The following is a 27202-nucleotide window of genomic DNA, read 5'->3' as shown; positions in this document are numbered from 1 at the left end:
TTCGGGTGTTACGGGTAATGCTTCCTGATTATGTGCCTATGAGAAACCCCAATATGTGGGTCAGTTCGCTCAAACTTCGTGACATTGGTTGATTGGAAAAATTTACAAAAGCATCATAAGATCACTGCAAAACTGATACTCGCTCTCCGGGCTTCAACCAGCACACCTTGTCATTGATACCCTCCTCCTCAAACGCTTGGCGCAACTCCGTCCCGAACTGTGTAAAATGACCCCACGACTCATAGTGCATGGGGACCAAGGTGTCCGCCTGAATTTCGCGACACAATCGAGCAGCTGATCGGCCATCCATAGTAATCTGGATCAGGGGGGAAGTCGGATCGTTACGGTCGCTGGGTCCATGTGCATTGCCCAAGTTCAGGATTGCGGCGCGGATATGGTACTGGTCGGCTAATTGTTTCAGTTCCTCGATGTAAACTGTGTCGCCGGAGAAATAGATTGCATTGGGAAGGTTATTGCGGCCGTGTCCGAAGTCCTCGCCGGTTATGATGAAGCCGGTGCACTCGCCTCCGGGGAGATGCTGTGTTGGAGTCCCGACAATCTGAAATTTCTTCCCAGCGATCACAGTCTCAATCGTTTCCCAAGGCCTCAATCCATGAACTGCAGGGCGCGGAGCCAAGTTCTTAGCGCCGTCGACGGTAGTGAACACACGGCGACCATCCAGGAGGCGGCGACCGAGATCATCCAGGTTATCAATGTGGTCTTCATGGCTCAGGAGGATGGCATCAATCACAGGTAATTGATCAAGGCGAAGCGCAGGGTCATCTGACACAGAGAGGCTTATTGTCTCGGTAACAGGCCAGGACGAACCAGCCGGAGAGAAGAAAGGGTCGGTAAGCATGTTAACCCCATTGATCTCGAGGATGGCAGTAGCGGTGCCAATGAAGGTAATATCCAACGTCGGAGCCATTTCAATAGAGCTGATGGGTTGGTCACCGCAGTAATACGGAAGTCTTGAGTAGTGTTTAGAGAGGAAACAGTATTTTCTCAGTGCAGTACGGTAGAGAGTATATATAGGATGCGAGGGGACTCTCCATTTGAGGGCAATACATAACTCTAGTACTAAATTTCCGTCCAGATGCCATTTTGACTCACGAAGCCACTTCCTAGAAATGGTTACAATGGCCGCATGGAAGACTCAACAAAACCCTTTACTTGACCATGGCTCTGGGACTAGATCCAAGCCTGCAGCCTGGCGTTAATCGTTACCTAATATGGGCTAGACTCCCATAGACCTATCCGTGGTCTTAGAAGAGGGATTGATTGTCTTATCCACAGGTTCCCACTATATCATCAGAAATACAATTCCATTGTGATGTCCCAGGTTTCCTGAGAGCAAACTTTGAGCCTCGCCCAATAGGCCTATGATCTTTTCCACTTTAACCTGTGAAAAGGCTGTGATACTCCATTACCCCGTGTTATGGTGTCTCGCCATAGAGACGTAGAGGTGGTACATGTTATTCCAGCAACACAAGCTGAACCTATTCCTGCAGGAAAATGGCAACCAAACTGGTCCTACAGGCTGAATCGGGGTTTTACCGCTACAGCATTACTATTGGCTGCTGTATCAGTGTTGTCTAGTTCTGTCGTCTTTCTACATTCTTCCTGGGAGGGCTACATACATACTCCAGCTATGAAAGTCGGAGATGCTAGGGAATGCACCATGCCGACGAGAATAGTACGACCCCACAAGCACGACCACTTGTATCTAGACTATGGTTGGAAGCTCATCGGGTAGTCTGCTATTAATCTATCTGAGTTGGGGGTTGAGGGTCATATAATATTGGCATCATGATAAAGAACCTGAGGTGATCCCAAAATAAAACATTCATTTGACCATGTTGTTGGGAACCAGACGTGACATAAGGCCTCAACATACATGTTTTCCACCTTTCATGTTAAGCAACACTTTGGTCGACATTGAACAAAATACTCCCTATAGGGCTATCTTTGTGGTGGAGATTGGCGAACTCAAACCTATTCTTTCCTTTATGTTTTACGTCTAGAGACAAAGGTCAAGTTCGAATATAGGGAGCCTGTGTCAGGCACTAGCCTCACCACCCTTGCGACCAAATATCTTTGATATAGAATATATAGAATATATAGTATCCTTGCTTCGTCTGTGTTGACGCTCACTATGTATAATGTTAGACCGCTTCCTCTACTCCAGTGTGCACATCCGAGAAGTTGCCCTGCCGCATACTGTATGTTTTCTATGATACAAGATAGATTTGTTGAATAGATACAATCTCTGCTTAGTGAACCATTGAAGTTTAAAAAAGCGCTTTTCAATGGAAAGTTTAAAGGTAGCACACTCCTTCGCGTGGTCAAGGTATGGTTGTGTATATTATAAGCCCCAGTGTGTGAGGGTGATGTCCCACCTACGGCGTTAATCAGCCACCAAATGTCGCACACTCGACTCATCATCTGGGCGAGCACGCCCGCTTTCGTGAGAGAAAACTGTGGTGACCATAATCTCACCCAGTTCGGCCCTCTCTGGAGACTCTGCTGTACTTGATTTACCTCTTGTTCCGAGGTCTACCATATAATGGTCCGAAGTGCCACCCACAACAGAAGTCCGGGGCTGCGCTCGTTGCGTTCGCTGTATAGAATTGAGATACCCATTGGTCGGCTTGCTCCTAGAGCCATTGCTGCGAGTCGAGAATATACGGGGAATCAGACGAGAAATTAACGGACGCATGACCGGAAGGCAGGCGCAAATGATGGCAACATTGCACTCAATCGCTGACCACATGGCGGCAGGTGGGTTATCATCTATGATACAGTCAAAATTAGGGAGACCTTGGTGGTACTCGATCTAACAGGCGATAGGAAAACTGACAGGTGGGGTCGGTTGATTGAGATATGATCAGGAGGCTTTGGAGACGTAGAATGCTAGTGACGGTTACACTGCTCGTAGTGGTCAGATATTTGAGGTGGATTCTAACTAGATGGGGAGAACTTACAGGACACCGACTGCGAACACTGCGGTCAATGCTATCTTCTGTGGTCTAGGGAGTTGTAGACTTCGTACTATAGGCATTGGGTAGAGCAGAATAAGAATATCAGTGAATATGTGAATGGCAGAGTTGGACAGCCAGAGAGCTTTCTTATTGAAGCAGAATCCATGGACGCTGTCATCCCAGAGTTTCTTCACAGGGACACAAACGAGCCAGCCGGTAAAGAATGCCCATGCTCCATAAATTGCGAGGAACGCGACCAGACCGTAGCAAGCGAGCCGCATGCGAGGGGTCACAAAGATGCGTAAATATTGGAAAAGAATCGCAGCTTTTGTGATGATTAGACTAGCTTGGTACATGGGTACCGTGACCCAAAAGCACTGGACAATCAGGAGTATAGAATTTAGCCCTTTAGTTCACTAACGGAAATTGGAAGTCTCTCAATAATCTCCGTATTTCTTACCATCATTTGCTTCACAAAGACTTCGGGCGGGATGTTCTCAATATGCTCACCCATGAGATATGTGACCTCTGGCCGCAGATGTTCAGCAATATGGACGAAGTTACTTGACTTGAAACTAGAAGTGGGGAACAAACCTCCGACGAAAAGGCCAAAAAATACCCAGCTACAGGCCTTCATGTCTATAAGCGTGAGAAATACACTTGATTCATATCAGGTGTACATACTAGAGATGAAAGGATCGCCCAGTCGTCAATGCCCATCTGTTTCACCATGAATGCCCGTGTATAGATGCGAAGAGCTGTCGCACATGTCGCTAGACAGGTGAAAGTGGCGCTGACTGAAAGCGCATATCTTCCTCGAGGCCCACCTATAGCCATTATCATCTAGAAAAGTGGTCAACGTGAATTCCAATGAGTTTAGAGAAAGCTGTGGCAAGTAATTCAAACAGGTAGAAATTACAGGTCTTCACTGTATCTTTCCAAGCATATAGACGTCAAACAGTGCTCCGGTAGGTTGGGGCTGTAAGAGACAATCGTATATTATAGGTACTTTGATTCAAGGGGCTCTCCTGTCTAACAACAGTCGTTAAAATGCAGGGGTAGTTACGGGGGCCATCAATTTCCCAAAGCTTAAGAATGTAGATTGTCGATATAGTAGAGACGCTATGAGCCAAAGTTTGCGGTAAGCACCATACAATTTCACGAACGTGGATAGACCATTCAACGTTTGGACCTCCGATCACCGTCACGCCATTGGCCTGGCAGAATTCCCAATATCTAGAGTTTGGAAGTTAACCTTGTCAACAAATGGGCACCAAAGCTTCAGCAATCCGTGGATATTCATAAAGAGTTTCAGCCAAGAATGCCAAACACAAGATCCCATTTCAATACACACAGCAAAGGGTAACTCTAATAGAATATTGAGTTTCCAACCTGCCAACTAATACAGGGCTGTCTGCGGATCGCGCACATGCATCAGGTCTCGCTGAAAGGTTTAGATCTTGAGCCGTGAGCCCCACTGGCGGCTTTTAGTTTATAATGGTATGCATGCTAGTCAGACAACAGAATCGTAAGCTTGGCCAGTAATATTCTACAGCTCTAGAGTGAAGGTTGCCAACCCCAGGCCCTTGGCCAAGAGCATGCATCAAAATTCCCGCCGCTATGCACGTGGGATACTTGCATAGTATCTGTCGCCAATCCACATACCCTGCTTTAGACATGCCTGCTTGCATCCTGAAAGCTCCAAAACTACCGAAAAAGTCTAGAAGGTATATGCCTGCAAATAATTTCTGGGTTTCTGGGTGTCTGTGTGTTGGAGATTGCAATTACGTAAGTATGATACCCTAATCTTTTGCAAGTGTAAGGCTATCCCAGTGACCGAATGTGTCATTGAATCAGTCTTTTAATGTTGCCGCGGTACGTTCGGCATGGTGGAGCTATAATAAAGTCTTTCGAGGGCTGGGACATTCAATTGTTAGACATGAGGTATATTGATCAATACCTTTCCGGCGCAGCCACTGCAATTTTGAGCCATGTAGCAAACAACACAACAGACGACAGCAGGAAGAAAGATGGAGCCTCCTTATAGGATAAAGGGTGTCCAAGATTACTGGCCAACTCCGTCTCTTTCAAGGTATTGTCTCCAAAAAGAGTATAAATTGTACGTAGAGGGATATCAAGTTGCAAGACCTCTGTAGGTACGAGAGGTCGCTACATTCTCTATAGCTATTGTAGCTCTAACTCTGTATCCCTGAACAATGCGTATGGTAGTTAGAGAGCCGATACCCCTGAAGTGTTGCTACATATCAGGAGGGGGATCACAAGGCGATAGAGCTACTAAGAGATTGTTGTCCTCTGCATCGCATGGGTCTGGTGACGTGGCCGGTTGCAGTTCTTTTAGTTTTGTTGGCAGGAAGCCCGATTAGGATATATATTCCATTCAAGCCAGTCACATTCCTGTTCTCTGGTTCCACTTACTCCACCGTGCTGTCTGATTGCACAGACAAAAATAACTCATCATAAGTAACGGAACGGGTAAGGCCATGTCTATATTCTGTCACATTCCTTATATCCTCATACAGAACCACTCTTACTGATGATAGATCTCGAATAAAACCCTACCATGCGAGACGGGGGTTCGGGGCTTTGGTACAGCTCTATGACAAGCTGGCGGCAATCTGGTGGCGTAGAAGCGTTCCGTGGAGAAACTTCTGCCAAGTCACAATCCACCCAAACCTAAATATAGGGTTTGAAGTTTTTGACATTCTGAAAGCATATTTCTTTCTGAAAGCTAATGCCACTAGTGGAATAGACTACTAAGAGAAAGGAGGCACCATCTCTTTATTCCTTTTCCAAAACCTCCCTTTGGCCAGAAGGTTCTACAGTCCCACAGCGCTGTTTTGTACAGGCGGACCCTGTTCTCGAAACTTAGATTGTTATGCTTAATCCGGCGTTGCCGTTCTATGGCGAAGGCAAATAGACCCCTACGACTTCTCATCCATTGGCGGCCATTTTTTGGATTGAAGCTAAAAGTATTCAACTTTCTTGGCTAGCACTTATGTAGCCGGAAATCCAAATACCACCTCATTGCCCTGCTGCTTCACCCAGCCTGGACGAGCTCGAAAATGTGAAGTTCAGGCAGACATCCTTGAAAGCACAAGCTCTGGAAAAACACCTGAATTTGTCAATTCTGCTATAGTTGCTGCCTGTTTCCTGGAGATTGACTGCAAGAAATTATTTTCCACACCTCGCACAGGCCCACAAAGCCACTAATAAAGTTTTACCAGCAATGGACGGGGCACGAGCCGGCCCATTTTTAATTAAAGTCTTGACCTTCAAATCATGTTCCAGTCTGCTTGTCCGGTTCCCCGGAGACAGGGTTCAATCGATATTGCTCGGGCTGATTGGAAAAGGGGTCAGACTATTCCGTAGGGAGTAAATGGTTATTCCTCGGCGTTCAACCCCAACAGTATCAAGGTGAGCGCGTCAAGAATATGCTTGCTTGCTCGCATCGACTCTAGCAAAACACTCGGTGACTATGTCAACACGGCTTTAAGACATGTACATATGAAAGTAAAGATAATACGGGATTACTAGTATCAGGTAGTACTCTAATAGAAAGATTGATGTAGGAACATTTTTGGATCACTTAAGTTAGTCAGAAGCAATTTCCCAATGTAATGGACTAAGCCTATGTAATAAATCGCCGGGTGATCAAACTGGTCAAGACTTTTATCAACCAAAGATCCCATACTGTTGGAGGCTCCCCTTGAAAAAGAAAAACAAAAATCACTTGAAGCATAGACCTCTTGTGCAGTAGCAACATTGGTGTTATGATCAGCAGGCACCCTAAAAGCACACTGGCTGATACGAGTCCAGCTATGGCATGTCTAGCTATGAAGATCGCAGAGTTCGATTATTTTCGCTCTTCCTCTTACCAAGCTCATATCACAGCATACGAATATCATTCACAATGCTTGGAAATCTGCAAACATATGCTAGACAACTTCGGCTTATTGAAAAGCCATGATTTGCATATACTCTCAATTTTATCTTGCCCAACGCAGTATCAGCTATCGCTACTAATGAAATAGGCGTTCTTTCTTTCGTTTCAATCGAAGGCCATTCTGGGCGATCCAGTTTATAGAACCTATGCATCTCACTGGAACCATCTGAAGACAATGGCCTAGACTACTGTCTAGAAGCATGTATCTGTCCTAGCCAAATGGATCTATGCGGACGTGAACTTGGTTAACTAAATAAATATGGGGGCCCACTTTTGACATCCATGAGGGGTTGATACTTGTATTAGCCAGCACAAAGAAAGAGATGCGCGTCTCATTGTAGGCGAGTTCCGGAATATAGCACCGAGTGTCCTATAAGTCATTTGCCCCCATATTATGGGGTGGGGTGAGATGAGCAATAGTAAGGCAGGGGTCTAGCTTCAGGATGATTATGGATTATGCGACTTATTGGTACAACGATCAAGAGCAGGCTGCAGCCAAATATGAGGGACAGAATAGCCAGGCGGTTTGCACGATTCGATGGGGCTCTTGGAGCGATCAACTGCGAGTAAGATGGGTGTTGTGAAGCTCAAATCGAACCTTAGTAAAGACGCGGAAGACATGGGCACCGATCGTAATTAAGAGATTCAAAGACGAAACATTTATATGAGGGCTATTGTGTTCTTAGTCCTCCGGACAGATAGGCCAGACTTGGCTCAATACTATGACCAATGCTAACTTGTCTACTTCGTTCTGCAATAACAACTATAACTCCATAGATTAGTTTTACCAAAGCTCCAAGGGCCACTGCAGTAAGCAGGAGAGAGAAGTCACTAAGAAAGGTGGTGATTGACAGAAGGTCCCATGCATTGAGAGGGATATTAGCTGAATATCAAACCCTGACGTTGACATGGAGAGGTTCAATATAGAACCCCTTCTGGGAAAGACGGTTGTTGATATGTACGCACAGCTCCCACTGGTCGGCAACCTGGTCTTGATATGAACACAGAGTCCCGCGCGCAATTCGGAAAGGAAACATCGCTGCACCAGGACCATAAAACTGCATCGTGTCATCCAAGAAGTAAGCCATACTTTGACAGATCTTGACTGAGAGCTCCAATGGATTGTCCCAGGACTGGCGCACTAGACGGTCATCAAGGGGCGTATGGCTCCAAGGAATTTTGTATAAAGACATCAGCTTTTCCATCTCCGTGAGACAAATAATTTTGAATGCCCAGAGAAAAACACAAGCAGTGCCTGTAATCACGCTGGGAAACCAGAGGACCGGTGTGTAGGCCGGCTTAGCGCTTATCCCAACAGGAGACACACCACCAGTTGTTTTCAGCCAGAAAAGAGGACCGTCTAAACTGCTTTGATATGACTGTTCCCATTCCTGTAATCTTTGCAATGTTGCAAATAGAGTTAGAATGATTTCTTTTGCCATGGAAACCGCTTCATCAGGCGTAGAGCGCTTTAACCCGTCCGCCCGTTGCAGGAGCGAAGGAAGACCAACAGCACAACTGAGGAGTCTTTGCAATGATGAGGCGATAGTCTGCTGAAATGGCACATCCTGCCACTCGTGCAGCTCGAGAAAGGTACGTTTCCGTGAGAGGATTGCTTCTGTAAGCTAGAGGCAGTGTTACCTTAGTATCTTTGGCCACAGGGTTAGGACTACATACTATGAGAGTGCGAAAGCCAGTGAAGAGCTTATGGTACGGTGATCTGACAAATGCCCCGGGGCCAGAGCATCGTAGTAATTCACTCACAGCCTTCACATGAGCTATCCAACCTTCCTTGGAGGTTGGAAACATCAGCTAGCCACAAAATGTCAGGCCAGTATTTATATTGACATCGGTATACCCTGGATTTACTGCGGACCTACCTCTGATAAAGTCAACGTCATAATAGCCGCAGTCATTTGTTCACGACTTCTATTATTGCTCGTGAGCAGTCCAGTTTGCAGAAGACGGATCGTTGAACAATATGACTCCAGGCGTTGGGACTTCCATGCTGATTTCGCCGATCCTTTACAAAGAATAGAGAGACCAAGGGTCTTAATCGCCTGGATGAGAAGCGACCCGTATTCCCCACACTCGGTGAGCTTAGGAAGAATCACCAGCCAGGAAGCACAAACCAGGGACTGTGATGTTGTCGAATCCAACTGTAGTAGGGGAAGTTGGGGCTGGGGTATAAAATGGGTTATTCCTAGGGCAAACAGCTCCTCGACTGTGGACCACCTGAACGTTGTAAAAGCAGGTACAAGGAGATGAGATGCATCCCCAGGAGCAGCACGGTCGACTTTGCTCCTACTAGTGGGATGTGGCCCTTGGCGAATAAATATGGCATTATTCTTATACCCAGGACACCGTCGCCCGGTAAGGCTGCATTGACTGCATTCGGGGCGTTTCCCGTCACACTATACTCCCTAGTTAACTGCAAGTCGGGTGGATATTGAGCGCTCTAGCGCTCTTCAACACATACCCCCCGTTTGCGGTCTCGGCATGTTTGACACACGGATAAACTCCGGACCTTCATTATGTTGTTCGAGATACAGTCGCTAGCGCACCGCACGCTGTTAAACTAAATTCTTGACGGCGGTACCAGGTAGCCAGCATGAGGGTGTTGACCTTCACGGACGGTACGTCGCGGGAGAGAGGCCAAAACGAAGATAATGAGCAGCTCATCCCTGACCGCCGAAGTCGACGGGATGAGTAATAAACAATTGAGCCGTTGATACTCACCCACCAAACCCATGGAAGTGCCTCAGGGTGGGGTGCGCTAGTTCTAAGACAGTCGAAACTCTACTATCTAGTGAAATGCCTACCTAGTAGTGATGATGCTTAGATAGCAGCTAGCCGCGTTGTGAGTGGGTTAGTTCATTGCTCAGAATGATACCACAGGTGAACTTTAGGGTCGATGGACCGACGTGGGAATACTGGTATTGTAAGCTATTCAGTCATAAAACAGCCCTAAACACCCCCCAAAAGATGGTCAGCGTGTTTCACATGAGGCGCCCCCGAAAGGGGTCTAAGAGTATAAAAACATCTGCATCGGTATTGCATCCAGCTGTATCACAACAGGTCAATTGAGGAGCAATCATCGGGAACAGCGTGGAACCGATCATCATTCTGTAGCATTTATCAATAATATACTCCTACGCCTACTAAGTTTCTAATATACGAGCTCTGTTTCACTATTTGCAACGAGACACATGTAGTTCTAGATCCGAACTACCCGATATATATATCACTAAGTGACTCGATTGAAGGAATTATACACACATATCCTCTTTCTTCTTATTTTCTTTTACCATGTAATGTATTTAATGTATGCCCAACCTGAGCTTCTGTGAGTAGCTACAGCTACTAGATCTACCTTAAGAGCGATACAATCCCCCTTCAAGTTGATTCCTAACCTCGCTGCATGTAATAAAGAGGCCGTTCTATATGTCCGCCTCACTTTCTACATCCTCTTCATTGTATTGGCAAGGTTGTTGGTAGTTCGTCAACTTCTTGAACCAATCCCTCATATTCCTTTTGGGATATATATTTATTTGGAGCCAGAGTTAATCATATCCAAGGCAAAACACGAAACCTATGTAGGCGATATACTACCTCGTCTAGTACTAATTCCATGCCCCACTGGATTGTTCACCTTTGGTCCAGTCACCTTTGGTCCAGTCACCTTTGGTCCAGCCACCTTTGCCCAGTCGCTTTGCTTTTCCTGCCATGTTTACAGGGGTGACGGGGACGCGGTGCCTCAGGCAACCAGCCCAACCTTGAATTTGAAAGACCCCGTAATATTTCGTCAAGGAAAGTGGTACAGTCGGAGCGGAAAAACTAGGGAAAAACTTTCCCGACCGTTTCGCCCACTCATCCTTCTGCGTTATACAATACAGTCGATCCAAGGACGAGATAGAGGCATCCACCCTCTGTCGTGAAGCACCAATGGTGCCCAGATCCAGTCAGTTGACTGTGATCGTCACGACCTCACCCACCCCGTCAAACCCCTCTACGGAGCTGATCTCCTCCGTACTGCGGTCTTTCCGCCGCCACTGCACGGACTTACTCAGTGCCCGGGTCATTGTGGTCTTTGACACCTTTGACCGCGTCGGGCCTCGCTCCCGCCTGAAAAAGGGGCAAGCCACGCCCGAAGTAGCTGCAAACTACGGTGTTTACAAACACAATGTCAAAGAACTGATTCTACGCGCATATGCATCCCCTGATGCCAGCTCCGACCACGTGATGCAAGAATGGCAGGACCGAGCCGAATTCGGTCTCAACAACCTCAGCAACGTGGTTGATCTGTCCATCACACAGACCGATGACAAGCAAGTGACCTTCATCGAGCCCGCAGCGCGTCTGGGGTTCGGGCTGGCTGTGCGCTCCGCCCTGCGGGTCTGTGAAACACCGTATGTCTGGGTCCAGCAACATGACTGGGCACTCGTCGCCGATATTCCATTGGCACCGTTACTGGAGATCATGGAGGGTTCGGACGCAGATCCCGTCGTGCCGGTTAAATACGTATCATTTCCATCGGTGCGCATGCTCTCCTATGCTACGCAACCCTATGTGGTGGAATTCCCGGCTTTGCGGGCCTTGACTCAAGATCTGACGCGGAGTTTTGTCCCGCCATCGCAGCCGGAGGCGATCGTACCCTTGACGCCGCTGTACTTCTGGTTTGATAAGCCTCATATTGCCTCGACGGAACATTACCTCCGGCGGGTGTTCCCGAATCGGCTGACGATGCGGCGGGGCGAGTTCATTGAGGATAAGGTTGGTCAGCAGGCGAGACAACAGATGAAGGAGGGCCAGTGGCATAAATGGGCCTGTTGGCTGTACTATCCGGATGAGGGGAAGCAGCTCTGTCTGGGGCATTTACAGGGTCGGACATGGAACGGGGCTGAGGGGGAATTATTGACGAAGTATGGATATTCGGAAGTCGATACGGAGTCGGCTTGAGTTTAGATATTCCCAATCGCATTTTGGCCTCTTCAGAATTAATGAATTCATTTTATTGTGCATGAATTGAAGAGGATGGGTAGTGTACAGGGGAAATGAAGTCACTGCACAATGGGCGTTGTACGATGCATGCAACGGGAGCGGCAGTGACTCGTTATATTGTGGGCTTCGGGACTAGCTTCTGCCATGATGAATTAGGAAGAGAACACCTCTGCCTGGCTGACCACTGCTATTTTGAATTACCCCAATGTGATAGGTAAACTCGGTTATTCACGCCAGTAATAATATTATGTAAATATTTACGTATGTGGCGGAGTCCAAACCGGATGAATCACGGGGTAGACTAAAAATCTGAAATCCGGGACAAAATGAGAAGGGACCCCATCGAAGGGGTCCTGCCAATAAGTGACCAATCTGGGGCGGAGTGTCGGATGTGGTTCAGCCGTGGAAACCTTTTCCCCCTGCAAAGTTTTCAAGCATAGGGCTGCCAAATGCCTTCGTAGTACGTATGCAAGGAGGCGCAGACAAGAAACAAGAACAACCTTGTCGTATGTACCATGAGTTGTCCTGGTGAGCCACCCAACGACATGGCACCAAGTCACCTGCAGTGTACTTTTAGTCGCCTTCGTTTGGAACTTAATTGGGTCAATATAAATAAAACCCAATCACGATGGAACAACCGAAACAGGGATTGCCGATCACCAATCGGGCTCCCGACGCCAAGCCTGAAAGAGTGAGTGGAGCAAGAGGTGAAAACCAGTCAGCGTTGAACCTGTCAATGCTGGTTGTCAGCCCATGGCTTTCTTTACTAGAATAAATATAAAGCCGTTTTTGACTTTCCCACCTGTCTCACCTTGATCCTTTCACCTCCTATCTTGCTCCCGCCAAGCTATTCTACCCCCAGTCTTTCGTTTTCATCTCGAGTCTACATCTTTACTCGAATACACTCGTTTAATTCAAGAGTCACCTAAACAACATCCTCCAACATGTCTACCACCACCACCTCCGTCGCTGCCAGCGCCACGGCCTGCAACACTGTGTCCTACTGGCAGGTCCCCGTCGAGGATGCTGCCTGTGTCCTCCCCAAGACCGGCAACTACTCGGACGTCATGGACAAGTGCTGTACCCCTGCTAAGGTGACCGAATTCGATAACGGCTGCGGCCTCTACTGTCTCGCCCAGGGCCAGAGTGTCGGCGACCTTAAGGACTGCCTGCGCAAGGAAGGCGCCCAAGATGGCCGCGAGTTCTACTGCAAGGGCAACGATACTGCCACGGCCACGGCCTCCGCTCCGTCTTCCACCAAGACCGGCGACAAGACCGGCACTTCCACCGGCAGCAGTGCCTCCTCGACCTCCTCCGACAGCGCCGCCTATGCCATCCAGCCTGCTGTGTCCAAGGGCGGACTTGGTCTCTTGGCTATGGTCTTCTGCTCGGCTTTGATGGGTGTTGTTGCCTAGATACTGTATCCTGGTGGTTGGCTACTGGAAAACAATGGGAGGGATCTGTCTATGTGCTTGTTTTCTTGGCGACTCGTCTTGCGATGCATCGGGCAGGACATATTTAATACCCTTATGATATGACCTGCTGTATTATAATTCTTTTTTCATGGCTTCGATGTCGGTCGGTATTGACCTGGGCTATTCTATTCTAATTTTGACGACTGAAAAATTTGATCTTTTATCTGAAACTTGTTGTGTTCCGTAGATATGGAAACTTGAACCCGACGAAATTGTATATTTTCCAGATCCGGTAGGATTGACGGCTGCCTCGAGTCATGGTCCACTTTTAGACTTGCCGAGTGCCGAATCCTCGGTAGTGCCTTGTCTGGAAAATAAGGTCTTTGTTTCTATGGGATTGCGGAAAATGGGAAACAGGGAGAGTCGCGCAAAGGGAGTATGCAAATGTACACGTGATACCTTCATTACTGCATCAGAACATAATATTGGTTGCTCGTTCGTGAAATTTAATGTTGTGAAAATTAGTCGCATTATTGCTGCAACTAGTACTACGCCATGGTCGGTGGTTCTTAGTCCTGCAACAGGCAAGACTGTCATTAGTTATCTCCCAATAGCGTCATCCAGACCAATTATCTACCAAAAGAGGTTCGGAGCGAACAAACTGTGAAGATACTCGCAGCTTTTGGTATAGTGTATAGGCACCATGTGAGCAGTCGCGGTTCGTGCCTATATAGGTGGTTGGTCACGTAATCAGGCAGATAGGATATCTTTAATATGGGCAGGCCATTATGCTTACTGAATAGGGCTGTTGTGGTATAGAACTTTTCCCCGTTCAGTGCGTAAAGCTCGTCTTGGACCATCAGCTACTATTCTTGGTCTCGCGACTCTTGGTCCGCTTGAGGAATATATTACCTCAATCACTAATCAGTGAGTGACTTTTCCCTTCTTCACTTCAATGCTTTACGGTCATCCTGACAAACTCGAAATCTCCAAACCAAGCAGACCTTCTGTGGCAAAATATACAGAATCTCTTCTGAGACCCCCCAATCATGGGGAACATAATATTCAAAAGGCTTAGTAGCTTGCTGATTTTGTGATTTACGGCAAGAGTTCCTAGTTACCTTTGTTGATTCACCTGCGGTTTATCACAGGGGCGCATATTTTTGGAATCATTTCTTCGCGTTTTCCAATTAACTTTACTTGCGTCTCCCGTGATTAAAAGAACATCTATACCTGGAACACGCCTCAACAGAACTTTGGCCCCGGTCCACGAGACTTTTGATCCCCTCAGGCAAAAAGAGGATCAGTCCCGCCTCAAAACAGCTTTGGTATTTGTTCTAGCCAAAGACGTAACACTACGGCTTGTGAACCTTCACTTGATCCGAGGAGTCCAAATCGATAAAGCGGAGGGGCCAGTAGGAGAGACAGTCTGGCACGCAGTGGTAAAATACCACGAGCGACTGATTCACATGCTGGATTGGCTTCTGCAACATTCAGCTGTCCCATGCCACTTGACCTCCTCAGACGGAAACACCCCCTTGATGCTAGCTATTCAACTTGGCCGGGTAGATGTAGCAACAAGACTCAGCCAATGCAGTGACATGAGTATTGCCAATCCATTCACCAAGCTTACTGCCCCGGAGCTGGCCGCCAAGAGCCAATCCCGTGAGAGCGTGGAGATTTTTCATTCCATCATGCGAACTTTCCTCTGAATGAACACTGAGGAAGGGAGCTCGCCCCAGCCAAATACAGGAACACAACTCTTATCGCAGTGCGCTTTGTCGTATCGGCGTCGACAGACAAGGTAAACGGGGAAAGCTGAATATTTACTTCGGATGGTAAAAAGATATCTCAAAATGGTATAACGGTTCTCTTTATATGAGGCGGCGTCATTCAGAATGGGCATTGCCCTTCAATAATCTATAGATCCGAAGGGATCCTTACCTATACTTGACTCCATATTCTTCAAGTAAGCCGCTGGGCAATCTTGCATTTATTTACTGATAACCATGCGTGATCTCCACAATGCATTGCGTGCGCATGGTTTATGCAGCTACCATTTCTGCTACTTATCTGGAATGAAGTCTCGTATTCTGTTTCTCCAGGCGTAAACATGATGTCAACACACAACGCATGGCCATTAACCGGGGCAAGCTGCAACATAGCCCGAGAGTTCGCCAGATATGCGTGGCGTCAATGCTCTCGACTACACACTAGGCCCAAAGGTGATCGGTTAACACAGAATCCAATAACTTCTACGAAGCTTTTCTGGGCTGGAGGAGGGACGCTGGGTCATGAGCATGCACACAAGACGTCCCTCAGTTATCCGCGATTAATATATGTTTCATTTGCATTTTACATACAGATTCCATTGGTTATAATACCTCGCGGACCACTTTCCTGGGGTTCTGCTTTTCATGCGTATTGCCTCAATCAAAGCCGCTCTTCTCAGGATGGTCAAATCAGGTTGATTTACTAGTCCTTTTTGGACAAGCTGTTAATCCATAGTTCCAATAATTGAGCCTTTGAGTCAGGTTGGACTATTTGTTTCTTAAACTTCTGCGCAAGCTGCTGCAGCGCCTAGCAGTCCCATCGAGCTGTGACTACAGCCGCGGGGGCTCACCCTTCTCCAATTGCTTCATATTTCCCCAGGGGCAATATTGAGGCTCGTCGTTGAGCGAGAATCCAACAAATATCTCATCCATTCAGCTCCCACAAATATGATTTCCTGCCTTCGATAGGGCTCGTAGTTTCGAATATGTGACTTTGTACTTACATTTCTGTCGTCATGGGCCTCAGTTCTCGAAGGCTGCCGTAAGCGCCTGGAACTGAGAAGCCACATGAGAATAGCGATACAACAGAAATATAGAGCAAAACACTGCTAAATCCGCATATAAACCTCCGAGGATAATCGGCAGTCTGAGGTATGTGACACGAGAACGCTTGGGCTGGGTACGAATCAAATTCAACGGGATCCCGCAGGTGAATTCAATTTATACCTGCTCGACAGTCCAAACCCCACCATTGCGCCAAGTACATTCCTGTGACACAATACCTATTATTTGCCTTGCCTATTGCCGCTTGAAAACACGTTACAAATCACGACATGTGACTAGTCGTGCATGATCGCCATTGGAGAATTGGTACATGAGGCTTACGCGCCACGGGAGGGGATTTAGCGATCGGCAGGTTTTGCCGGCATCAATAATCACTTTGATCTATTTGAGACAGTTGCATTGCCTTGGAGAAGGGAAGATGGTCTTCAAATCTCATGTCTGATGATAGCCAATCGCACTTAGAGACCGGTCCTGATTTGTGTCATATTTTGTCCATCACCTCTCTCAACATAGGTGAGCTGAAACGCCTTCACAATTCACTACGTCTCGCATACCCAATCTAGTTCATAATGATCAGAACGCATGCATGGATGAGGGCGAATGGAGAAGATAAGCCCCTCGCCTCGGTTTTTGCCGAAGAAGATTCGGGGCTGTCCGTGGCTTAACTAGTTGAGGCCGAGAACCAGTTGCGAATTCCTTTAGATCATGGTGTTGAAAAGCTTCGCAGCGGGAGTCATTTCAGGGAGCGAATGGGTAAAATGAAGAAAAGAGACGTGAAAAGCCACAGCGAACTCGTGAAATGCCTCTGAGAAACCTGTGACGTTCTTTTCCGACTGGGAAAAATCGGGAAGCTACAGCTGAGAGAACTATAGCACGGGAGGTATTTTCACAATGCGGTCGCGAATATTTCGGGCCAAGGAACAACCTGGCTTAACAGATTTGATGAGCTCGCAACAGGCAGCGGGAGGCATACTATCGCAGCTCTTTCCCTCGCAACAAGAATGACTATCGGTATGCTAGGAACTGCCTTAGAACGTGGCGAAGAATTGAAACTAGGCCTATTAATCATTGACCGTTAAAATACTAGAAACGCTGGCCTTTGAGCATTTCTAAGGCAGCTTCTACCAAGTACAAGCTTCCTGTGACCAAGACATGCGCACTTGTACCAAAACTCTTGACTAGACTGATACCATCCCCAACATTGAATACGGTGTAGATAGAGGTTGACGGCCATTTTTGTCTCCACAGCTTAACATAGTTTCCTAGCCGCTCGTCCGTGACAGTAAAATGAACGTCGTATTCAATTTGTTGGACAAAGATAACCCTCTGAACACCAGAAGTCAAAGAATTTCCAAGAACTTCTAATATTCGCGCCCAGTCACGCGTCCGTGGCGGTGAAAAATTAGCAAACATGAGAGTCCGTACCGAGCTATCAATAGGTTAGAAAAGGTTCTACTAGCCTTCTGAATAACATACTCGGTGTTTACAACCCGTTCGTACCACGTCGCAGCTATCTCCATGCTCGTTTCATTGTGGGCACCATCTAAATACCACGTGCAGCCGACACAATCGATAATGTCAAAGCGTCCGGGCCAACTATACACCTCAATGCCTGCTCGGATGTCCTGTTCGGTGAGTGATTGACCACGCAATCGAAGAAACTCGTGAGTGATTTGCGTGGCGAGTGCACAGTTTTCCCGTTGTTCAACTGGTATACTGTCAAAGGTCTCGCCGTTGATAAAGTGAGATAGAGTGCATTCAGGGTATTTGATGAACTTAAGGCGGCCTCCTTTCTCTCTAGCCCGGTCTGCCAACTCCATTTCAGCCTCTGGAGCCTGGGAAACTGAAAGACCGAGAACATCTTTCTTAAAAATCCCACCTTTGTGCCAGGCAATGTTCTTGATGGACCCTCCTAAATTCTCGACATGATCCATGCCAATCTTCGTAATGGCTGTAATGGCAGGATGATCAATAAAATTGGTTGCGTCAAACTCTCCACCATGATGAGCCTCGCAAATCACAACATCAACACCTTCCTCAATGAAAGTGTGAAAAGATACAATGGCCATCATTTGCAGAAATCCTGGAGACTTCAGATGATAAGAAGAGCCTAGATCAAAGGCCAGGCCCCTTTCGACCTCGAGGATGCGTTTCACAAGGAGATCTTCTGGCAAAGGTCGCGAATCAATCCAGATTCTATTACGCGGCCATAGGCTTGGTGAGGTGTAGAGCCCGACTTTCAGATTGATGTTATTATTCCTTGCATGTTCTCGCAGGAAAGACGCCACATAAGCACAAGTACTGCCTTTGCCTTTCGTTCCGGCAACATGAATTACATTCAAGCGATCAATGTCTCCAGTCTGAATTTTGTTAGGAAATTCCATTTCCTGCTCAAGGTACTTACATCATGTCCCAGGCCTGACAACCAAGGTTTCATGCCATCGATAGGTGCGGAACCCTTCAAACTGGAGGCATTTGGCACGTTTGAGGACGTCTGAAATGACGCCTTGGAAGGAAATGGCTTACGATACCGTCTGAGAAGTTCATGAGAGCTGCCGCCGTCAGACTATGGCAATAATACCACCTTACTAAACTAACTTACTTCATCGCAAAACACTTGATGCTGATTAGTTTCAATCTGGTCCTGGACCGTTGAGGAGGGGTAACTTAGGTCGGACGGGGTCTACGGCGGATTAAATCGTGCTTATGGACAATAGATCGGATTTGTCGGATTTCTTACCGAAATCTTAGTGTTTTATATACAGCCACGGCTACCACACACCTGCTTAAAATTCAGTGTCGTACTGCCCCGAACCTCACTACTACCCTTGGGACTAGGACCCTAGGCTAGGGTCCCTAGAGGACGCAGACTCACTATCTTATTCCTAGAATATACAGACCACTAGAAATTTAAATCTAGAGAGCGCTCTAGAGATATAGTATCGGGGCTCTTAAAGATCTAGTACTGGCACTCCTAACTATCTAGTACTGACACCCCCCGAAGATACTCTCAAAGGCAGTCAACATCTCGGAGCCAGACTAGTCAATAATCCGGAATTCTAGAATTAGTTGAGCATATACAATTGGTTAAACCCTAGGTTGGGATCTAATGAATAAAATATAATTGGTCAATATAATAGTACATTGGAATTGGTAAAGTTGGTAATATCATATATTGTCCGTTAGCTCGATTTAGTCCGCCGTAGGGATCGGCTTTTCCTTTTTCCGCAGATGTCTCGAGCGTATCTGTCGTTAAAATGGGGACGAATCTTACTGACTAGCGTGGGTGGTTTTGCTTCCTATGTTTCCAAAGCATAGTATGTCGAATCGACAGGGATGATAGTTAACTCTGGAAAGACAGTACTAAGCTCGGTACGATGACCTCCTTTCTCGAATAGAGGTAAGAACCCTTTGAGTGCGCCATCGACCGATCCTGATGTCTTCGGATGGATTTGAGTGATAGCGTAGCTGTTGGGCCTCGTCGAAGTCCAGCGCGGCATTGACCGTTTTGGCTCGCGAGACGGTGTCGGGTTCAACTTTCTTATCGATGCTCCCGCATTTGGCAGTAGTCTTTCAAAACTGACTCTAGAGTATCGGTGACATTGATGACATGAAGACTCTGCATGAGTCTATCAGGAGGGCCTTTATTGTAAGTCTCAATATGGTTGCAAATGTTGATCATGTCATTATGGCAGAGAACCGTTCTCACCGGATGCCCTATGACTGTTCGGAGATCTTCTTCAGTTGTCACCGCGATGCTCTGGATACGTAGACACAGCCCAGGGAGATCAGGCCAGACACATGCTTCAATAGACACTATGCCAAGGTGCCGAGAGCGAAACATTGTCGCCAGGTATAGGGGATAAGCTAATACCTCGGTATACATCAGCGACTCAGCCGATATACCATAGGACGGGGCTAAGTAATATCTCCTCGTAGCAAGTTGAAGGTGAACGAAGTAAAAGGGATATCGGGAGTGGAGAGGAAAATCGAAAAGACTGAGCCTTGAAGGAAGGGGTGATTGTATCCGTCGAAAAGGGTGATAGGGACTCCGAAGTTTAAATGTTGGTGATGGTAGTCCGACGAACTTCCAAAGGTGAAGTTCCAAACGTGCAAAGCAGACATAATATTGCGGTAAAGGACGAGAAAGTCTGGTCAAGAAATCTATCCGTAAAGCATCCTCCCTTTCACTTGTTCGAGCATCGGCCCATGGTTTACCTAGAAGGCCACCAAGGCTGGGCGAGAAAGCTATGAAATAGTGGCTACTTCGAGCGAGCTAAGAAGCGTGAACCGGGGAAAGATAGAAAGAGATCTCAAGAATTATCTCCGGTGGTAGTGTATCCAGCTTTCGTGATGGTAGGTGAGCATTCTCTCGAGATTCATTTGAGACCAGGTTTGAACGTGTGGTATAACCAAGTCGATTTTCGGGAGAGAGGGGTTGCAAATGCCTTAGCATCGAAGGCAGAGAGAACAGGGCGTAATGTATAGTTGCTAAATTATAAATGAGATATTCGTATTTAACTTGAGGCAGAAAGAAGCGTGTGAAGAGAAGGATGAAGGATGATCAGTACATCATGGTGAACGCGATCTTGATGCCTGATCTACAAGGCAACAACGTCATTCACTACGGTTTACCGTAATCATTCTGCAATATACGCTTATTTCCATACTACGTTTCATTTTCTCTTGTCCTTATACTAAGATCTTGCAGATTGCATTCGCTAGCACTTTGCCGTCTAGATTTGAGATGCGTGGAAGAAGTCTAGATCGTGCGGCCCGATGTGCCGAATAGGACTAGTGCATGCTGTCTAGACATTGTGACCGCAGCACACTACTAGTAGCAAAAGTCCTCGAAGTCATATGTTCTGGCCCCCAAAAGTCGGACCCCGTTTGGCCACGCCTGTTTACCCCTTTTCACTTAAATCTCCAACGACGCCCGTGTTGAAAGAGTAACCCTCTGCACAGTTTGTTTTGGCGTCTACGCTCGCTATAATGACGATCGTTCTTTTCTGGGTGACTATCGCCGTATTGGCCCCACGCGTTTTAGCAGGTCTTACTGGATCCACAACAACATCTGCTACGTCCACTACATCCACTTCCACGGCGCCATCTTGTACGGCTTCCCTCATCGACACTCTTTGTGACTACCCAGGACCCGACTTGAACTTCGCCGTTGTCGCCGATAGCAGAGCCTCCTGCTGGGACTACTGCAATAACCACCAGCCATGCAGCTTTGTGATCTTCAATCCCGGAAACCCTTCCCTGGGGACCGGCACATGCTGGCTATACCCGGGTGAAACCTTTGACCGGAGCAAAGCCAGCTCGAACTGCTCCAGTCCCTACCTGGAAGTCTATGACAAGCCTAAATGCTCTGGTGGAATCGCAACCACCACTTCCGGCGCCTGCACTGCCACAGCGACTCCCTCTGCCGTTGCCTCGATCTGCGGGTATCCTGCGCCTAAGGACTGTTTCAACACTTGTCATACTAGTACGGGCGCGCCGAACTGCTTAAGTCTCTGTGCAGAGGCCGATGCTTGCAGCTATGTCATCTTTAAACCGGGGCAGTCAAGCCATTCGCCTTATGCCCCGGGTACTTGTTGGGTCTATACGAACGGCACATATGATGAGCATTCTGCGGGTACCTGCAGTGGCGAGCCTGAGCAGTTTGTGTATGATAATTTGTGTCCTAAACCGTCACCTTCGTTGACCTCTGTTTCACCGGCTATGCAGCGCTCTAGTGGGAATGGAACCTCAAGCACTCCTACAGGCCCAAATACCAGCGCGGCCACGGGTCCAACTACTACCAGCAAGAACTCTGCGCCTACCGGTCTTTCGCTCGCCAATCCATTGCCCTTGGGTGTGGCTATGTTAATGTGGCAGGCTCTTTGATCATGTCCTTGTATATAGTATATCATTTGTTTCTTTACTTAGTCAAACGATTCGAAATAGGAACGGTATTGCACGTCACCATTAGCACTTGCCGAATTTGGAAGTCATTTGTTCTGTCTTGTGGGACGATCCTTCCGGTGCTTTAAAGATTTTGACACCTTCCAAGACAGCTGTTTCATGGAGTGTCTACCCGCTTATAGATATGCCAGCACTAGTACTTGAAATTATGAAGAATGGCATCCCATTCCCGATAACTTAGGGGTTCCTATAAGTCCAACATGATTCCAGGCTCCTGTCAGGTCTATGATTCTGCACAAAGTCAAGATCTGGAGATCGAGGTCTCGACGTCTCGTGGCCAGCAACAAGGTATAGCAGCTGGCGATTTTGTTGTCGGGTGATCGTAACGTGTTCGATAAGGTTGGAAGGACATTAGTTTGTTCAAACAGGCAAAGTATACAGGGTGTCGGACAAAGAATAAAAGACACCTGTTTTTGAGGAGCAGATTCTTTGTGGATGTTGCCTACGAAAAGTGACCCAAAGTCGACCGCATGTGATGATTTAGTGAGGAGGCCTACATCGGTGTTGTAATTAAGTTCTTCAACCAGTGCAAGCTTGTTGAACAACGAATGGTGGACAGTCAACCGCAGCGATGTTGCTGAAGCATTCCACAACCTCGTCTACCTGGGATTCGAGCACGGCGGCATCAGCCTGGCGTGTGGGCCTTGAGGGGTGCCTCGCGAGAGATTTACCAATTCAGGATTATGACTGAGTAAATCTTGTACCTGTGGGAGTATGCCCTAGTCTGTCTTCCCACCAATCATTTTGCCGACAGTGTTCTTGCGGGTCCCTGGCCATGTTCGGATGATGATGCATAGCAGACAACCAAATGACTGTAAGCAATACCGAACCAATGTTAAGTGGAAAAAGCAAGAAACATGATTGCATCCAGAAATAAGCAATTGGTTGAGCGAGGTGGCGGTTTGTCTATGCCCACTGAACCTGCTCTAGAAACTTTGGAGCGGTCAAACTGCGCTTGAACCAGATGGGCCAATTGTAGTTCTTGGGGACATACTAGCTTAATTAACTAAGCGAGGCCGAACCCTGGGGTACACGGATGGTGAATTCTAGGTAAGGGGCGCCGGACGAGGAATAAACTTCGTAGCTAGGTACCACTTCGGTGTAGTGACTGTTTTCAAAATTGGCCGTTAGTATCTAGTGGTGAGGGCGGCTGCTCACTTGCTGCCTGATGTACACCGCCCACTCGGTGATCAACTGTGTTGCTGCAGGTCGGCATCTCAGACTGCATCCAATGCTCACAAACTAGGGTGGTCAAAAGTTTAACTCGACATTATTCTTTTCCCTCTTTCGGCCAAAATACGTTGATCGGTCGAGCATGATCTTGCTTACCTTTTTCCAAAAACAATCACACCCCTATCTCCTAACCGCGAATGGGAAAGGCTTTGGCCAATCAGAGAACCACCGCCCCTTAAGCGACATGCCAGACCTCGGTTAGCAGTACTACTAGTACTACTTAGGCCTTAGTAGTACTACTAGATCCTGGGGCTAGGGCCCACTTATGCTTGGGACTTGAGGACGGCCCGAGGCGCCACATCCGCAGCTTAAGGAAACAGACTCAGGCTCAAGCCAGATTATAACATAACACCATGGAAAGAAAACATAAAAAAAAAAAAACGAAAAGATATGACCGCGTTCTTCTGAGGATAAACGAGCCCCGACACAGATTTTGGTGAATATACCGAAGTGGTCCAGTGGTTTAGTTCTTGCTCCACGAATCATGATCGAGTAGCCGCATATTCTTATTTTCTGATCGAACACGCTATTGACCCCGGGCAGTTACCGACGACGAAGCCCGCGTTAAAGGCTTGGAGACAATGCGGTAAGCTATAAAGCGACCAGCCTCTACATACCAGGCCCAAATAAGTAAATGCACTTCCATATACTGCATTTGGTAAAGTACAGTTGTATTATTAGGCGTCCATGCTCGGCTTTCATCTACCGCAGTTGCCAGTACCTCAGAATTTGAGACGAAAGCGACCCAACTGTGTAGTATCAACTCGTGATAGTCAGAGTTAGCGCAGCCAATTCCAACTACTGCTGTACGTTTGTCGCGATTGGCCAGGCTCGAAACTAATGTCCTATATGGAGCCTTCTTTCTCTAAACGATTCCTCTCACATCTCTTATTGTGTCTCCACTTACAACTACCACTGCGGTACTATTCGTGTGAATTCCTGTCTCAGTGTATCTGATTGCCGAGCATGTCCCAGTGAAAGTTACTTTTGGGGCCAAGCATAGCCTGATGTTGTACCCTATCACTTGCGCATATGGATCAGATCGGCAGCCGGAGAAGGGGTAAAAAAAAGGTATAAAGTGCAGCGTCCTGAACTGAGAATTCGAGGTATCCAACTCATCCAAGAATACTTTTTCTCAAACCAAACTGTTCATCATGCGTTTCACTCCTGCCTTCCTCATGCTTGCGGCCGTCATTGGTGGCAATGCTGCAGAAGGCCCGATTTCTATTCAGGTTTGCAATGGCATCAACCACTACCCCGGAAGCTGCACTGAGCTTGACATCTTCCTTCAACACCAATGCTGTTCGTGACCACGCCCATCATGACCCAACCCTGTCCTTTACCCTGTTCTAGTGGTTTAAACTCGCCAAACACAGTCATCCACCATCACTCTATCTAACTCATTGATTGTATACAGACAATTTGAACGGCACTCCCGTTGTGGGCAATGTCCGGTCGGTTTCAATCCCTGCTGGATACCGCTGCCGCTTCTGGGAGTAAGTCTTCGCTTGTGTTGTGGTGGAGATATCATGGTTCACTAATGCTTTTTACTTCAGATCATCCAGGTGCAATGGCGGCGGTACGGGCGATATCCAGGCCCCGGGCATTGACGTTAACGGTCATCCCCAGGTGAAGTCTGTCAAGTGCTACCCGAATAACTGAGCTGCATTTGGGCTTCGTGAAGTCACCTGGCAGTCACACACCTTGGAGAAGAGAATGATTCGATGATTGTTGGGTCCAATGCTTTTTTCTTGTGATGGATGCTAGGTAGATAGATGACTGAGATGGGTGGCTGAGGTGTCAGACCAGCAGCTGGCGATGTTTCTAGATAGTTTTGACAGTTTACTTTTGCAAAATCAATAACTGGTTTCATCTGGCAGGACCTATCATTCAACCACGCTAAGATCTCTTCTTTCTGATATAGTCTGATCCAGCAGGTCACTGCAATGTGGATCGCCATTTTTAAGTCTATTGTCGCCACGATACCCAACGAGGGAGTATGATTGGCCTCCTTTCTATAGTATCAAGTATTGGAGACACCGGACGATTGCACTTGTTAACTAACGCTTAGCTTACGGTAAAACGTCTATATAGCCCTCCTATGCGTAAGGTTAAGAGTAAGTTCGCTACCCGTCCCGTGAGAGTGTCGGCGTCTAAGGGCACGGACCTGGGCTTCGTACCCCCCTGCCATATCCAATCGTTCACCTACCCAAAGATTATAGTGCATTATCGCAAGGCAGACACCGTGTTCACGAGGCTCAAAAAAGACCTCTAGGCCAGTCGTTCAGACAGGGATACGCTCAGGGCACCACCTCGCCCCATTACGAATGGTTTGATTGGCTCTCATGGCGGAATGAAGTCCAATAATGAACCGCTTCGATGGCTAGGCATCCGATGCGCTGCAACACTCATCGGCTATAAGAGCAAATGACCCTCACTCTAGGTATTAGAGCAATCCGACTTTTCCATTCTATTCTCCTTAACTCACGATGGACTTTGGTAATATTGCACACGGTCTGATTACCTGGGCGAATAAACCATGCTACGACAAGGCTTGTATCGCTTTCCCCCCGCCGTCTAGTTCCCCGCGACCAAAGGAGAACACCAGTGTTCACGTGTTGCAAAATGTTCTCAATAAAGTGATCTTTGCCGGTGATGAAAGATATGACACCGTGTTTGTCAACTCTCAGTGTCCGCCGCACCCTGGTTCAGACATGCGAGCCGATCTTGCTATCAAGTATGTCACCGACTCGGGTCTGCTTCATATTGCATGCTTTATTGAGGCGACAGGGGGTCATAGAAGTGAAGATTATGCTATATCGGGTGTCGAGGACCAGGTTCTAGATTACTGCGAGAAATACTTCGACAATAACTCTAACACCAGCGATTTCATATTCGCGGCTACCCTTGTTGGCGTCCATATAAGGTTGTGGACCGTCCATAAGCATGAACGCAAACTGAAAGCCGTGTGGGGTGATTCCGGTCCTGGAGCTATCAGCGATTATAAAGATCTCGGCGATACTGCTGCAGCAGAATTGATTAAGAAGACCTTCCGGGACATGCTGGAAACAGCACCCGAACCTTGGATTCATCGAAGCAGCGCTAGCATGACTTCCAAGATCATCAACGGGGGCACTTCAGCTGTTTAGAATCGATCCAAGTGCTCATCTGCCAGTCCCAGACTCCTAAGTTACTATACAAGAAGGTTCAACTCGCCATTCTGCCCCCACACCTGTTCATCCTAGTATCTCAGTTGGTCCGGGTCGACAAGCGCCACAACAAACGCCGACTACGCCAGAATACCTTGCATGATTCCCACCTCAGCGATACCTCCAAGCCATGGCTTGTTTTTTCTATTGAAAGTGGCCTATCGAGTGAATGGATGGCTGGGGATGACTATTTTGTTAACCACCGATGGAAGCCGTATACCGATCCTACAATGGAGAGACTACCGTATGAAGCGAAGCTTCTATACATTTTAAATTACAAAGAATATATTGACCATTCAACATGCTTTATGGTATTCTTCCCTTTCTGGAAATGAGAGATATCAAGTTGTCTTTATGCTGCCAGATTGATATAATTTGGTTGATAATAGCCACTTCTTGATCTATATATATTGTGGCTCGGTACCAATGAAATGCATATTACTATTACGATATCGCAATGCATTCATATACTAACACTCCTGGGCTAATTTGGCAGAATATCCGACATTACTGGATACGTAATGAGTGGTAACTGCGTCACAGGGATGGCATTAGGAAGAGTAGCTGGGGCTACTAGTATGCTAGCTACCTATAA

At 47.3% G+C, this 27202-nt stretch overlaps 9 protein-coding genes across 9 annotated transcripts; 5 read left to right on the top strand and 4 right to left on the bottom strand.

Annotated features, from left to right (window-relative positions):
• Nucleotides 1–121: 121 nt before the first annotated feature.
• Nucleotides 122–928, bottom strand: ABOM_006659 (MBL fold metallo-hydrolase; the record flags this gene model as incomplete). Its single annotated transcript, XM_022533788.1, has 1 exon — nt 122–928. The coding sequence occupies one exon, from the start codon at nt 926–928 to the stop codon at nt 122–124; it is 807 nt and encodes a 268-aa protein (XP_022388805.1).
• A 1479-nt stretch (nt 929–2407) lies between these two features.
• On the bottom strand, nt 2408–3818 carry ABOM_006658 (putative integral membrane protein; the record flags this gene model as incomplete). The annotated part of the gene is made up of 5 exons (XM_022533787.1): nt 2408–2793; nt 2861–2928; nt 2985–3358; nt 3442–3612; nt 3666–3818. The coding sequence occupies 5 exons, from the start codon at nt 3816–3818 to the stop codon at nt 2408–2410; spliced, it is 1152 nt and encodes a 383-aa protein (XP_022388804.1).
• Nucleotides 3819–7835: 4017 nt separating this feature from the next.
• On the bottom strand, nt 7836–8861 carry ABOM_006657 (uncharacterized protein; the record flags this gene model as incomplete). The annotated part of the gene is made up of 3 exons (XM_022533786.1): nt 7836–8570; nt 8623–8757; nt 8826–8861. The coding sequence occupies 3 exons, from the start codon at nt 8859–8861 to the stop codon at nt 7836–7838; spliced, it is 906 nt and encodes a 301-aa protein (XP_022388809.1).
• Nucleotides 8862–10890: 2029 nt separating this feature from the next.
• ABOM_006656 (uncharacterized protein) lies at nt 10891–11904 on the top strand (the record flags this gene model as incomplete). Its single annotated transcript, XM_022533785.1, has 1 exon — nt 10891–11904. The coding sequence occupies one exon, from the start codon at nt 10891–10893 to the stop codon at nt 11902–11904; it is 1014 nt and encodes a 337-aa protein (XP_022388808.1).
• A 986-nt stretch (nt 11905–12890) lies between these two features.
• ABOM_006655 (uncharacterized protein) lies at nt 12891–13361 on the top strand (the record flags this gene model as incomplete). Its single annotated transcript, XM_022533784.1, has 1 exon — nt 12891–13361. The coding sequence occupies one exon, from the start codon at nt 12891–12893 to the stop codon at nt 13359–13361; it is 471 nt and encodes a 156-aa protein (XP_022388807.1).
• A 3920-nt stretch (nt 13362–17281) lies between these two features.
• Nucleotides 17282–18805, bottom strand: ABOM_006654 (uncharacterized protein; the record flags this gene model as incomplete). Its single annotated transcript, XM_022533783.1, has 4 exons — nt 17282–17627; nt 17675–18558; nt 18603–18750; nt 18801–18805. 4 exons carry the CDS (start codon nt 18803–18805, stop codon nt 17282–17284), a joined length of 1383 nt encoding a protein of 460 aa, XP_022388806.1.
• A 2385-nt stretch (nt 18806–21190) lies between these two features.
• On the top strand, nt 21191–22087 carry ABOM_006653 (uncharacterized protein; the record flags this gene model as incomplete). The annotated part of the gene is made up of 1 exon (XM_022533782.1): nt 21191–22087. One exon carries the CDS (start codon nt 21191–21193, stop codon nt 22085–22087), a length of 897 nt encoding a protein of 298 aa, XP_022388812.1.
• A 2465-nt stretch (nt 22088–24552) lies between these two features.
• ABOM_006652 (uncharacterized protein) lies at nt 24553–25060 on the top strand (the record flags this gene model as incomplete). Its single annotated transcript, XM_022533781.1, has 3 exons — nt 24553–24700; nt 24816–24894; nt 24955–25060. 3 exons carry the CDS (start codon nt 24553–24555, stop codon nt 25058–25060), a joined length of 333 nt encoding a protein of 110 aa, XP_022388811.1.
• An 827-nt stretch (nt 25061–25887) lies between these two features.
• On the top strand, nt 25888–26547 carry ABOM_006651 (uncharacterized protein; the record flags this gene model as incomplete). The annotated part of the gene is made up of 1 exon (XM_022533780.1): nt 25888–26547. The coding sequence occupies one exon, from the start codon at nt 25888–25890 to the stop codon at nt 26545–26547; it is 660 nt and encodes a 219-aa protein (XP_022388810.1).
• Between the last annotated feature and the right edge of the window lie 655 nt (nt 26548–27202).

Source organism: Aspergillus bombycis, assembly GCF_001792695.1.
Source record: "Aspergillus bombycis strain NRRL26010 chromosome Unknown contig00046, whole genome shotgun sequence".
Lineage (NCBI taxonomy): Eukaryota > Fungi > Ascomycota > Eurotiomycetes > Eurotiales > Aspergillaceae > Aspergillus > Aspergillus bombycis.
This window is presented reverse-complemented; position numbering and strand designations above follow the sequence as displayed.